Below are 12,128 nucleotides of genomic sequence, written 5' to 3'. Positions count from 1 at the left end.
ACACACACACACACACACACACACACACACACACACACACACACACAAAATAATTAGTTTGTCTGCTCGTCAGGCAACAGACATACATCTGTGTAAGATATGTTCCTGCATACAATTCAAAATATATGCACAATCACGTCAAATAGTCAAGCTAATAATTCTATATACACATATAATATTCTGCAGATAAACCGTTGTGTCGTTTCACGATGAATCCATTAACTGGCGGCTACATTTTGTGTTCGCACTCTCGGCTCCAAAATCTAATGAAACTAAACAGTTTGAACAGAAAACAGCACGGATGCATTCAGGTGTTTCAGTTCATTTATGTGTTTCAAATGTCCAGCTGAAAGAGAAGTAGCTCTTCCTGTCAATCAGACAGGAACATAATGTACAATGTACAATGTACATGTATGTGACACCATAGGAGAGAGTGTGTGTGTGTGTGCATGTGTGTGCAGCATTTCAAATGCTTTAAACCAGAGAGAAATGTGAATATTTAGTCTCTTTCCTCGCATGATTTATGCAAAGACATCGTTGAACGTTTTTTCTGTCGATCTTTCATTACCCTCAGAATATCAAAGAACACGAATGCTCAAATTAAAACATGTGTGTGTATTCAATGATTAAGAAGGTAAGAACCTTGACCAGGATCTTTGAGCAGCTCTTGAGGTTTGACCGCGTGCTCGTACAGCCCCTGAAACACAAACGCAGCAGACGTCAGGGATAATAAAGTTAAACATGTATTAATCAAATACATTTCAGGGTTTGATCACTCAACATTATGTCATTGATACTAAATCAGTGTAACGTTGATCTCAACAGTCACTTGTCAGCCTGAACATCCATCTGTGAAACGATGGATTCCTGTTTTTGAGCTGTGACTGTGGCTTTAATGTCTAAAGTGCAGCTTCTCCTCCCACTTGGCTGTGTTTATTCCATGAAACAGAGGTGTCGGCGTGTCTCGTCCACTCACTTCACTGCACATGTATCAGCCCTGAATGAAGACGGAGCTACTGCGGCACCCACCATGAGTTTACGCTCAGCTTTGAGGGAGTGGACCACATGAGGCAGGATCTTTTTCGGGTACGTGCGGCGCCTCCTGGTGGTCTCGACTATGGTGTCATCCAGCAGGCTTTCCAGATCCATCGCCTCGTCCTCGGCTGAGTGGTGGAGGGAGAGGAGAGACAGTTAGCTTTATTAAATAGGACTTTATTTCAGACAACATCAACATTATTTACCGACTGAGGACGTTATGTAAAGCTGAAGCTCCTAAACCTGATTTTATACAGTTTGTCGTGTGAATCACCTTCAACATCAGGTGCCTCCTCCCACGGCTGTCCGTTCACCAACACGTTGTCCTGGACGGCTGCCTCAAAGTTCTGCGCGGATACGAACACGTTTCACTACTGAACAGTTTCAACAATACAGCAGTTCACGTCGAGCAAAGAGTCCAAATACTCCTGCAGCACATTATCAACTGTATCGCAGCGTGTTTCTAGGGCTGCAGCTAAGCTTCTAATTATTCATGAATCTGCTGATTAGTTTCTTAAATGAGAATCATAAAATACTCAATTCCTAAAGCTCAAAGTGACGTCATCAAATGTCTTGTTTTTGTCGAACCAAGAGCTCGAAATTTAAAGATCTCCGGTTTAGTCTCACTATCGAGGCAAAGCAACGCTCACGATGGAAAATTGGGAATATTTGTGCAGCTCTGCTTAAAAATGTATATTTTATCTGCTCCCCAAATACTCTTTATCTGTACGCTGAAAAACATACATATAGGAGTTTAGTGCAATCAACTATTCCTTTGTCATGTACTTATAATAAACAAACATACATGCATATATACACATATAACACCTTTAAGCCGAAATTATCACTTCAACTAAACAAATATTAATACAAACATTAAATTCAAGATTTTATAAATGTGATTTGGTTTGGAAGTCACCAAAGAGACAACTGTGCGCACTTGCAACAGAAGTCTTCAATCAGCAGTCTGTTGATACTTGACAGGAACAGTTAATCCTTTAATTATCTAAATGTACAGTTAGTAGTAACATTAGGATGTAAACAATAGGACCCACCGCCAGCAGCTCCTGCAGTAAAACTCGCTTCGTCTCCTCGGAATCTTCCGGCTGTCCGTCAAAAGCTGTCTTCAAAATGTCTTTATATTTATTTATCTGTCCTATCACGTGTTTCTTGGACGTGACTTGCACTCTGTACTCCTGATTTGTTTCATCTTTCGGTAACAGTCCGCTCTCCACGGGCTCCATCTTTACCGCCAACTTGTTTATATATTGCTTTGCCGCAAACCGGAAGTGAATGTTTAACTTCCTGGTCCGACTGTTAATGTGTCCCCGGAACAACACTTCTAGCATCGCAGCAGCGTTCCGCCGGCTGTTAGCTAGCCTTCGTATGTAAAAATGGATAAATCTCGCAGTTTTTCAGCATAGTTTGGACTCGTTATTGAGATTTCATCAATGGAGTATGGCTTCGTTGACTGTCACTGTCATATATCAGCCCGTGAGTTCGAAGAGGTAAGTTAACTAAATAACCTAAACAAGTAGCGTTGTTTTTAACAGTATATGGCCCTCATTACATCCGTCGTAGACTAATTATAAGTAACTAAAACGTGTACTGACGTTGTAAATAGCTGCTTTGAATCATAAAAGCTGTTTGTACACAACAACATGTTAGCGTACACTCACTGTCCACACAGTCTGTTACAGCTGTAACTACAGTCTTTTTTGAATAGTTAGATTTTGTTTGTATAATTTCTGTGTCCTACCGCTGTGCAAACTTCTGTTTGTCTTTCTAGGATCTGGATGATGTGATCCAGAGGACCACTGAGGTCAGCACACACACACGCACACACACACACACACACACACACACACACACACACACACACACACATATGATAGTAACATGGTGAACACAAAGCCTTATCTGAAGGACAATTTGAAAAGAGACATGCATGTCTGTCTTTATATATACTGTGTGTGTGTGTGTGTGTGTGTGTGTGTGTGTGTGTGTGTGTGTAGGCAGGCCGGGGTTAAGACTCTGGTTGCCGTTACAGAAGGAGTCGGAGAGTTTGACAGAGTTCTCCAGCTGCAGGAACGGTGTGTATGTCTTCAGTGTTACGTAATACGTTCTCATAAACGTATATTATAAAGTGTGCTTCATGGAGAAAGGAAGGACTGCATGAAAAAAAGAAATGGAGCTAACGATGATTTAATTAAGAATGTACTGGCATATTATGAAATTAAATGAATAAATTAATGATATTTAGATGTAATGCACACAATCATTCTTCTGTGTGGTCTAACGACCTCATATTCTGCTCGGTCATTTCCTGTTCTCATTTAATTTGCACATGAACTATTATTTTCAGGGTAACTGCACTCGTCAGATCATTGTAGTCAAAGTGTATCGTCTCACTAAAATTCAAGTGAAGTGCCAGAACCTCCAAACTGCAGCGACAGTGAGTGCAGAACGAGATGCTCTCAGCTGGATCACACGGTGTTTATTGTTCGGGCTGTTACAGTTGAATCCTCCTCTCACAGTTATCCACGTCTGGTGGCTCCGTGTTTCGGCCTCCATCCGCTGCAGGGAGGCGAGGGCCCCGAGCAGCGCAGCGTGAAGCCTCAGGTAGCTCAACAGTCTGCGCCTCACCCGTCCTTTGATTGTTTGACTTGATTCATTCTGAGAGTAACTGTATCCGGTGCTGCTCTGTGGCGGAACGCAGGAGGAGAGACGGAGGCCTCTGGAGGAGATGAAGACGTGTATTTATTTTTCCTATTAAGCTATTATTATAAGTACAAAATACAAAATCGTAAACCTCCGGCTTTCAGGATGTAGAAATAGGGAGTAGCTCCCCAACGTTTCTTTAAGACTCACAAATAGCTTTACTCTCTTTCTTTATCTGTTCTCCTATTTTCTGTGGTGCACTTTCCACACATGACAGCGTGTGTTAGTGGTTGAATAGATGCTGTTGGATTAATTCATATAACAACAGAGATGTCTGTTCCTCAGGATCTGGAAGTTGCTCTGCCGCAGTTCTACAAACTCAGAGAACGCCTCGTCGCTATTGGAGAGGTAGACACACACACACACACACACACTAGGGCTGCACGTCTGTGAGCTAAATGATGATCACGGTTATTTTGATCAATATTGAGATCAGGATTATTTGTCATGATTATTCATTGATCTTAAGGACAAAATACTTTTATATCACTCGAAGATTTCCATTTAAATAAATGTCTGTTACGTGACTATATATCTATCTCTGAGGGAGGAAACATGGTGATGATTGAGCTGATGGCCCACTGATGAAAGTATTGCAATATTTATATATTATCAGTAAAAACAATGCTGTATTACAGTTTTTATCTATTTTATCAACACAAAATAATAGAACTACGCACACAATTCTGAAAAATAGCATGTTAGTGAGGAATCTGGGACAAAAGCCCAAACTTCCAAACTTTGAAATTCCGATGTTTTAACTCAAATATAAATTAGAAATAAACCTGAACAGAAATCTTCAGGATGGTCACTTTGAATAAACACTTTTAACTTCCATGTCGTGTTACATTCCTGCTAATGTACAGAACTCTGCATCACAATCGGGCTTAAAATGAGGTTCTTCTTCACCTGAATTCAGTGCAAGAGCCGACGGGCCAAACGAGTAACATACGGGAGGCTGTCATAGACTGTGTTTAAGAAGTGGACGTAGGACTGGCATAACACATTCCTTAGCCCCTTACTGTCACTTTAATCTCAGCCTCAAGCAGCCCATCAAAGGAATGAGGACAAAATGTCCACACACACACACACACACACACACACCCTCTATTCTGTAGGTGCCTGTTGAGGAATGTGTGTGTTTGTCAGAGCAGATTTCAGGCACCACATGGCTCAAGTCAACAGTCCCACGCTGACTCCTGTCTCAACAAATGTTATTTTTATGGATCGGGTTGGAAGCACAGCGAGATCCCCCCCCCCCCTGTAGCTGCTGTGAGAAGCAGTGGACCGTTCAGGTTCAGGTTCAGGTTCCTTTTATTTGTACCCGTAGGTAGACTTGGTTTGCAACAGAAGGCGAGGCATACATCATCACACATTACAATCAACGCAGACAACAAGACAAACATGATAAAAGTACACAAGGCTACAAATCAGTAAATCACTAAATAAAATAAATAAGTACACAAACGTTGCTTCTATAGCGTCTGTGCAGCGTTGCTATAATCTGTTCACCTGAGTGATGGCTGCTGGGACAAAGCTGTGTTTATACCGCTTTGTTCTACACCGTGGGACTACATACCTCCGTCGAGAAGGAAGAAGCTGAAACTCCCCGTGCAAAGGGTGGGAGTCGTCCTTCAGCATGGAGCCGGTTATCCGTGACTGTCTGGTGTACGGGGACTCTGGGTTAAGCTGTGACTCAAGTGTGAATGTAACAAGTACTGTACTTAAGTAGAGTATTTCTATTTTCTGCCACTTTCTACTTCTCCTCCACTACATCTCAGAGGTACATGTTGTACTTTTGCTCATACATCTAATGGGTAAACATTTGAGCACCTCGTCACTGTAATATAACAGGAAGAGTTCCCACGAGGCTCTCTGTGTGAGTATCTGCTGTTTTGCCTCCAGGTTGGTTTGGACTTCACGCCGTGGTGTGCTCCCACTCAGCAGGACAGAGACGACCAGATGTGTGTCTTCATTAAACAGCTGCACGTCGCCAAAGAGCTGGACCTGCCTGTGTGAGTAGGGAAGAGTTGGTTGTGCTGCTGCTGAGCCAAAGAGGCTGATTTCACTCAAACTAGCATAGAAGCACGTGGTTAGAAAAAGTGCTGCCGACACTCAGCGAACTTGTTTTCATGCTGATTGTAATATAATATAATAATAACACAATAAATTCAAACTCTTGCTTCCTGTTTTCTGCACAGGAACGTCCACTCACGATCCGCCGCTAAGGTCACCATACAGACCATGAGAGAACACGGTGCGTGTCCCGCTCCTCTTCGTCACGTCGGACGTAATAACTAAGACATTTGGACGTAACCATTCTCTGGATTTTCCGTCAGGTATCAGTCGAGCTCTGCTTCATAACTTTGCGGGGAAGCCGTCGGCCGCTCTGGAAGGTGTGAAGGCCGGTTACCTCTTCTCCTTCCCACCTGCCGTCTGCAGGAACCAACAGGTGGGCGGGACTTCACACGTCACATGGCTTTGATACCTTTTTTAAAGAAGACAGAAGAACAAAAATAAATAGCATTATTTTGGTTAGCATGTTTGACTCAGTTGACGTGCTTGCTAGCTTGTTTTGCTTAAATCTGCAGGTGCGTTTGCATTATACCGAGATCAAATTGCAGCGATTTCTCACAATGTAAGAGGTTGTTTCATAGATGAGTTAGAGCCGGAGACTTCACATCTTTTCCGTCCGACTTCCACAGGGAGGAATATATTAGTTTATGGTCTGATCCCCCGTCTGCCATACCAGCGAGACCATCACAGTCCTCTAGAAGAGAGTGGGGACTCTGAAATAAGTGCAAACATCATCATCTAAAAGGTCTTTGGTCTCATCGGGAACGTCTTCGTCTGCATCGCTTGTTAAATCCATAAAACCTAAGCTGGACTTTGGCTCATATGCAGGCGTATAAAAATGTACAGACGAATGCAGATGATGCATTCTGGGTAAAAACAACCCACCCAATTTATAGAATACACGTTTTAAGCGATAGTAGGAGACGACATGATTTATCATAAGTTCTAATCTTAGTTACAATCATAGTTTTTACAACTGGGATGGAGAAAGGAACTAGCAGAGTTCTCATTGGAGACGTATTACTCATGCTAGTACTGCTGATACTAGTAGAGGTAGTTGTACTAGTAGTAAATAGTATTAGTAGTTGCAGCAGTACAGGATATTTTACCTTTAATATATAGTAATAAGAATGTATTGTGTTGTCCCCACAGTGTTACGGTTATTGATATACACATTCAATGTTTTATGTTAGAATAAGATAGAAGAGCTAATGAATCTGTCCATCACATTGAGGATGACATACTAATACCATACAGAGAGACAAACTGATCAAGCAGATCCCGCTGGAACACATCTGTCTTGAGACCGACTCTCCTGCGCTGGGACTCGACAAGCATGTGAGTTTCAACTGTTTAAAATCTCATCGCGGACACTTCAACACAGCTGCATCTCCTCTGCAGATGTTTGTTTTTTCATTGTTTTTTATGTTTTTTTCTGTCTCCCAGGTGAGGAACGAGCCCCGTGACATCGTTCTGTGCTGCCGGTACATCGCCGACGTCAAAGGCGTGTCGCCACAAACTGTTCGGCTCGTCTCCGCACAAAACGCACACAGACTTTTCCCCAAGCTCAAACGCTAGCATGCAGGACACGCGTTTCTGAAAGGGCCTGAGGGTGGCGCCTCCTCAGTCTAGTCCTGATCCTCTATGAACCAGTCTCAGTTTAGTCCTGATCCTCTATATGAACCAGTCTCTGTTTAGTCCTGATGGCAGACCTCCATCAGTAAAGAGACCATCAGAGAGAAGATGGTCTGTTTCTATAGAGTTATTCTTAATGCTCGTCATCGGAGCCACCGAGTCGGATTCTGGTGAAACCAGATGAACTCATGCAGGTTCACCAGAAACTGCAGAGACCGGTCCACCGTGGACAGACCCAGATCCTCCAGCAGAGACCGGTCCACCGTGGACAGACCCAGATCCTCCAGCAGATACCGGTCCACCGTGGACAGACCCAGATCCTCCAGCAGAGACCGGTCCATCTATTTGATTTTTTAGAGGTAGAAACAACTACAAACAAGGCAAAGATGAACACTTGTAATACTCCTGTATCTCTTCTGAATGGATATTTTATTATGATGTATCCATCGAACATTAAAGGTTCTTCAGGTCCTGTGTGTGTTTGTAGCCGTCCACAACAGCTGTGATCGATCTGGAGGAGAAGAACTGAGGCATCACACACAGGCTTCAAATAGTTTGTATAACATTCGTACATGATTCATATGGTTTATATGTATTTTATATATATATATATAAATCATGTGTACCCTGCATTGCTGATGGATGATTTCCAAAGTATACCATATAAATTAGCAAATTGGATTTTTGAATTATCAATAACTGTTTTTAAACTTAATTCTCAGTGTCAGCTCAAGAGGATAAATGTATAACACAACCAAGCTACCTAATGAATAAATAAATAAACCAATTTCTGTTTTTCTTATCCCTTCTATAAAGATACCACAGCATGGCTTTAAATTCTGTCGTGAAATGTGACACTCCCTTAATCAATTAGAAATGAATGGAGTCGTGCACGTGCAGATATAATAGCCATGAAGTCATTAGGAGTATTTCAGTAACGTCTTACTGCTGTCTTCGAAGTGCTTTCTCTCCGCAAGCTTGGAGGCGGTCGGCCACTCGATGCGGGCCGACGCGCGCTGCGATCCGCCGGTCAGAGCGGCGAGGAGGTCCGGGCTGGTGCGCAGGTGACTCCGGTAGTGTCTCCTCTCGGCCCTCTCCCGGTACTGCTGGGGGTTCACCTCCACCCGGCACCACGTCTCCCTCGTCATGTTGCGCTCCAGGAGAGTCCGCTGCTCAGCTCCAGACATCTTGTGAGTGTTTGTGTTGTCTTTTGTTTCTGCTGTAAATCACCCAACGTGTGGTCCGTTCTGTTTGTCTTTGTGTAGGATGCCGTTTCAATGGCAACGGGGAACCCGAAGAAGAAGAAGCAGCAGCGCGTTCCAAAGATCTTTCACGTTCATCCCACGGATGAGGGACTCTGTAGAGAGTTTCAAACACACGCAGAGGTTCTGCCTTTGTTTGTTCAACAGTTGGAACTTTTGAGATTCTCTAAACTTTTACTTTCTCATCGTTTTGCTCTTTTTAAAGTCACTGAAAAAAGTTCAAGAGTTAGTTTTTGTGTCTTGGTTATTCAATCAAACAGACGGTTTAAGAGTAAATCTATCAACACTGCAATTCAATTTTTTTATGTAAAATAAGTTTTGTTTGCAAATCCAAAACTTGAATAGCATTGGGTTTTGCTCTCAAACCTTCTGTTTCTTTGCATAATACAGACGCAACCCCACAATAACAGCAGATGCATGTCATGACTCAGAGTCTCATATGCCATGTGATATTTCTTACACACAATATATCTCCTTATAGCCAACTCGTATCTCATTAATATGGTTTCTTAAATGACAGGATTCATCCAACTATCTACTGAGAGTAAATTGTATTTTTTCTTCGCCCTTGTGGGACTTTGAAACAGAGACAGAGTGAGAGGTCTCTCACTCAGAGGTTATGTGATCCTCCTGAGATAGACCTACATACAGCAAAGGGGTTTCAACTGCAAAAATATATATGTATATTATATATGTTATAGCCTCAGCTTGTTTTTATTACAACCTGAATAATAACTCCTTACTGACCAGTGTCTGCCATTCAATGATTTCACGTCTCCGCTGCTGTGATGTGGAAGTGTACTCAGGACACTGTGACGTCATGACAGGTCACTGACATGCTGTTTCCCAGCATGACATCTTCAATGTTGCATTAGGTCAGGGCCTAAAATGTCATTTGGGGGTTTACTTTTATTTCACAAATATTGAAGAAACAATTAAATGAATGTATAATAAATGTGAGTTCCATGTGGGATTAGACTTGTACCTGCTGCAGTGGAGTCCCACTGGGTCAAAGGAGGATTAGAGCAGATAACGGTCTGAGCACATGGTCAGACTAACTGTGAGTAAGGCCCAAGCAGCACTGTCGCAAGGAGCACAGGGATTTACTTTTGTCATTTATTTCAATGGATTTGTTTTGTTAATTATTCAAGATGAGACACTGCAGCATTTCATGCTTGCTGGTCAATTTCAGATCTTTGTCTATTTTGTTTCTGCATGTTCAGACTAGTGGAAAGAAAACATTAAAAATACACATTTAGATGTTTATTTTACTACTTTGTCTATTTGCCTCGATAGATTTCTACTAAATCTACATTGGATAATGCCTCATTTGCATATTAAAACATACAATTTCAGAAAACGTAACACAAAAAACATTTGCCTTATTGTGAGTAATCAACTGGGGAGGTTTCATGGTCTCTCTTTTATTGTTTTACATTCATATTTCACCATCTATAACAACAAACGATGATCATGAGCTTAAACTGAGATGAAACATATTTAATGTGATTATTTAGTCATAAAACAAATGAATGGTGACATTTTCTTTAAAATGTTTCATAATGTAATGAGAGTTTTCTTAAACACGTATTTAATAATAATACATTTATAATTCTTATTTCTGTGGAAGTGCAGACAGTGCAATAACATTATCGTGACTAAACAAGGACATATTGTATTAAACTGAATTATTCATAATGTTTACCTCTTGTAACATGTGCGGTGTAACTTCTGTACAAGCTGTTGCATCGTCGCATGTCAGCCTCCACGTGGTCACCGATGCTTCTCTTATAAATATAAATATATAATATATCAAACCCCAGGCAGCAGTACAACATACCACCAGCTCTTGCTGCTCTACTATTGGCTCATCAGAAGCTCGCGCGACAGCGTCGGATGAACAAAAGATAGAGGAACCACTTCACAGAGGGAGAGACGCACGAGACGCGCAGTACGTGAGAGAGAATTGCCGGATGTTTGATAATCGCGTGGAAGCAGTTTGTTTTAAAATGTATCCAGTCTGAGTGTTTCCGTGTTATTATGTTCTCTAACATCGTATAGGTAGTTTTTCATCGCTTCCTGGCTTGCGTCTTGTCAGCAGAGGGAGGGAGGGAGGGAAGAACAGAAAGCGTCAAAACGGGCATCATGGTCGCCGGTGAGCTCGTGCAGGAGCATCTGCGCGCAGACACCGGCGAACTTGACGACATCGCGGTCAGCAGGAAGACTCCTGAGCCGGAGGGAGCGGCGGATCCCACGTATGGAGCGGCGCCGACGGGCGGGGCCGGAGAGACGGACCCCGAGCGAGAGAAGGAGCTGCAGCCGGATGAGAGAGAGGCAATGCTGCCCAACGCAGGAGGAGGAGAGGCGAAGGAGAAGCTCGAGACGAAGCTGTACCGGCGCCGGTTCGCCGTGCTGGCCGTTTTCAGCCTGTACTCTTTGGTGAACGCCTTCCAGTGGATCCAGTACAGCATCATCGCCAACGTGTTCACGCGATACTACGGGGTGACCAACGGCAAGGTGGACTGGCTCTCCATCGTCTACATGCTCGCCTACGTGCCGCTCATCTTCCCGGCCACCTGGCTGCTGGACCGGAAGGGTCTGCGGCTCACGGCCCTGCTGGGCGCCGGCCTCAATTGCGCCGGCGCGTGGCTCAAATGCGCCAGCGTGAGTCCCGGGCTGTTCGGAGTCACCGTCACTGCGCAGGTCGTCTGCGCCGTGGCGCAGGTGTTCATCCTCGGCCTCCCGTCCCGCGTCGCCTCGGTGTGGTTCGGGCCGCGGGAGGTTTCCACCGCGTGCGCCGCGGCCGTGCTGGGGAACCAGGTCAGTGTGTGCGCGCGCATGGCACAGATTATTTATAGGGCTATAATTTACAATGTGTTAAAGGTAAAACGAGTGGAATAGAGAGAGCCAGCAGACAGTGCATTTACTCAGTACTGAGGTGCAATTTTGAGGTACTTGAATATTTCCATTTTATGTTACTTAATACTTCTACATTGATTTATACAGCAGAATAATACAAAATATAAATCAACAAACTAATACGTTATGATGTATTATGTATTATGACACCTTTAGCTGCAACGTAAAAGTGATGTTTAGTGCATTTATATAATGAATATTATTCCGTTAGATGGAGCCTGTGGAAGAGAAGAAAATGGAGTAAATAATGATATAAAATACACTTTCTGTGTTAAACACAATATAACAGAATGAAACAATTGAGCATTATACCAGAATGTTATCACCAAACCTTCAATTTAATTGTGATAAAAGACTGTACAAACAATTGTAACATTAGTCTCTCTCTCTGTCTCTCTCTCTGTCTCTCTGCCTCTCTCTCTCTCTGTCTCTCTCTGTGTCTCTCTCTCTCTCTCTCTCTCTCTCTCTCTCTCTCTCTCT

At 43.0% G+C, this 12,128-nt stretch overlaps 4 protein-coding genes across 8 annotated transcripts in view; 2 read left to right on the top strand and 2 right to left on the bottom strand.

Moving 5' to 3' along the window:
• Positions 1–2,307, bottom strand: part of nsl1 (NSL1 component of MIS12 kinetochore complex) — a 3,489-nt gene extending 1,182 nt beyond the window's left edge. The window contains exons 1-4 of the mRNA XM_031866198.1: positions 2,091–2,307; positions 1,310–1,382; positions 1,030–1,163; positions 643–697 (exon numbers count right to left, since the gene is read on the bottom strand). Coding sequence (XP_031722058.1) covers positions 643–697; positions 1,030–1,163; positions 1,310–1,382; positions 2,091–2,279 — 451 coding nt within the window. The 5' untranslated portion in view covers positions 2,280–2,307. The remainder of the gene's footprint in view (positions 1–642; positions 698–1,029; positions 1,164–1,309; positions 1,383–2,090) is intronic.
• Positions 2,308–2,463: 156 nt separating this feature from the next.
• tatdn3 (TatD DNase domain containing 3) lies at positions 2,464–9,941 on the top strand. 4 transcript variants are annotated; one of them, XM_031866064.1, is made up of 10 exons: positions 2,464–2,543; positions 2,825–2,857; positions 3,055–3,128; positions 3,573–3,657; positions 4,042–4,104; positions 5,662–5,771; positions 5,958–6,013; positions 6,096–6,208; positions 7,090–7,170; positions 7,279–7,523. In XM_031866064.1, exons 1-10 carry the CDS (start codon positions 2,487–2,489, stop codon positions 7,408–7,410), a joined length of 804 nt encoding a protein of 267 aa, XP_031721924.1. In that variant the 5' UTR covers positions 2,464–2,486; the 3' UTR covers positions 7,411–7,523. The 4 variants fall into 4 exon arrangements, with proteins under 4 accessions (XP_031721924.1, XP_031721923.1, XP_031721921.1 ...); XM_031866063.1 differs by lacking the exons at positions 2,464–2,543; positions 7,090–7,170; positions 7,279–7,523 and adding an exon at positions 8,733–9,941 and having other exon boundaries at positions 2,837–2,857; positions 3,051–3,490; positions 3,573–4,104; XM_031866061.1 differs by lacking the exon at positions 2,464–2,543 and having other exon boundaries at positions 2,837–2,857; positions 3,051–3,490; positions 3,573–4,104; positions 7,090–7,523.
• Positions 5,874–8,887, bottom strand: spata45 (spermatogenesis associated 45). Of its 2 annotated transcripts, XM_031866066.1 has the most exons (2): positions 8,414–8,887; positions 5,874–6,244 (listed from the first exon to the last, which is right to left on the bottom strand). In XM_031866066.1, the coding sequence occupies exons 1-2, from the start codon at positions 8,652–8,654 to the stop codon at positions 6,228–6,230; spliced, it is 258 nt and encodes an 85-aa protein (XP_031721926.1). In that variant the 5' UTR covers positions 8,655–8,887; the 3' UTR covers positions 5,874–6,227. The 2 variants fall into 2 exon arrangements, with proteins under 2 accessions (XP_031721926.1, XP_031721925.1); XM_031866065.1 differs by lacking the exon at positions 5,874–6,244 and having other exon boundaries at positions 8,049–8,887.
• A 677-nt stretch (positions 9,942–10,618) lies between the features above and the next one.
• The window catches only part of flvcr1 (FLVCR choline and heme transporter 1), a 13,352-nt gene continuing 11,842 nt past the window's right edge, over positions 10,619–12,128 (top strand). Inside the window, exon 1 of the mRNA XM_031866059.1 lies at positions 10,619–11,549. Coding sequence (XP_031721919.1) covers positions 10,875–11,549 — 675 coding nt within the window. The 5' untranslated portion in view covers positions 10,619–10,874. The remainder of the gene's footprint in view (positions 11,550–12,128) is intronic.

Source organism: Anarrhichthys ocellatus, unplaced genomic scaffold, assembly GCF_004355925.1.
Source record: "Anarrhichthys ocellatus isolate YVR2014 unplaced genomic scaffold, GSC_Weel_1.0 scaffold34, whole genome shotgun sequence".
Taxonomy (NCBI): domain Eukaryota; kingdom Metazoa; phylum Chordata; class Actinopteri; order Perciformes; family Anarhichadidae; genus Anarrhichthys; species Anarrhichthys ocellatus.
The sequence above is the reverse complement of the archived record's forward strand: the minus strand, read 5'-3'. Positions and strand labels throughout refer to the sequence as shown.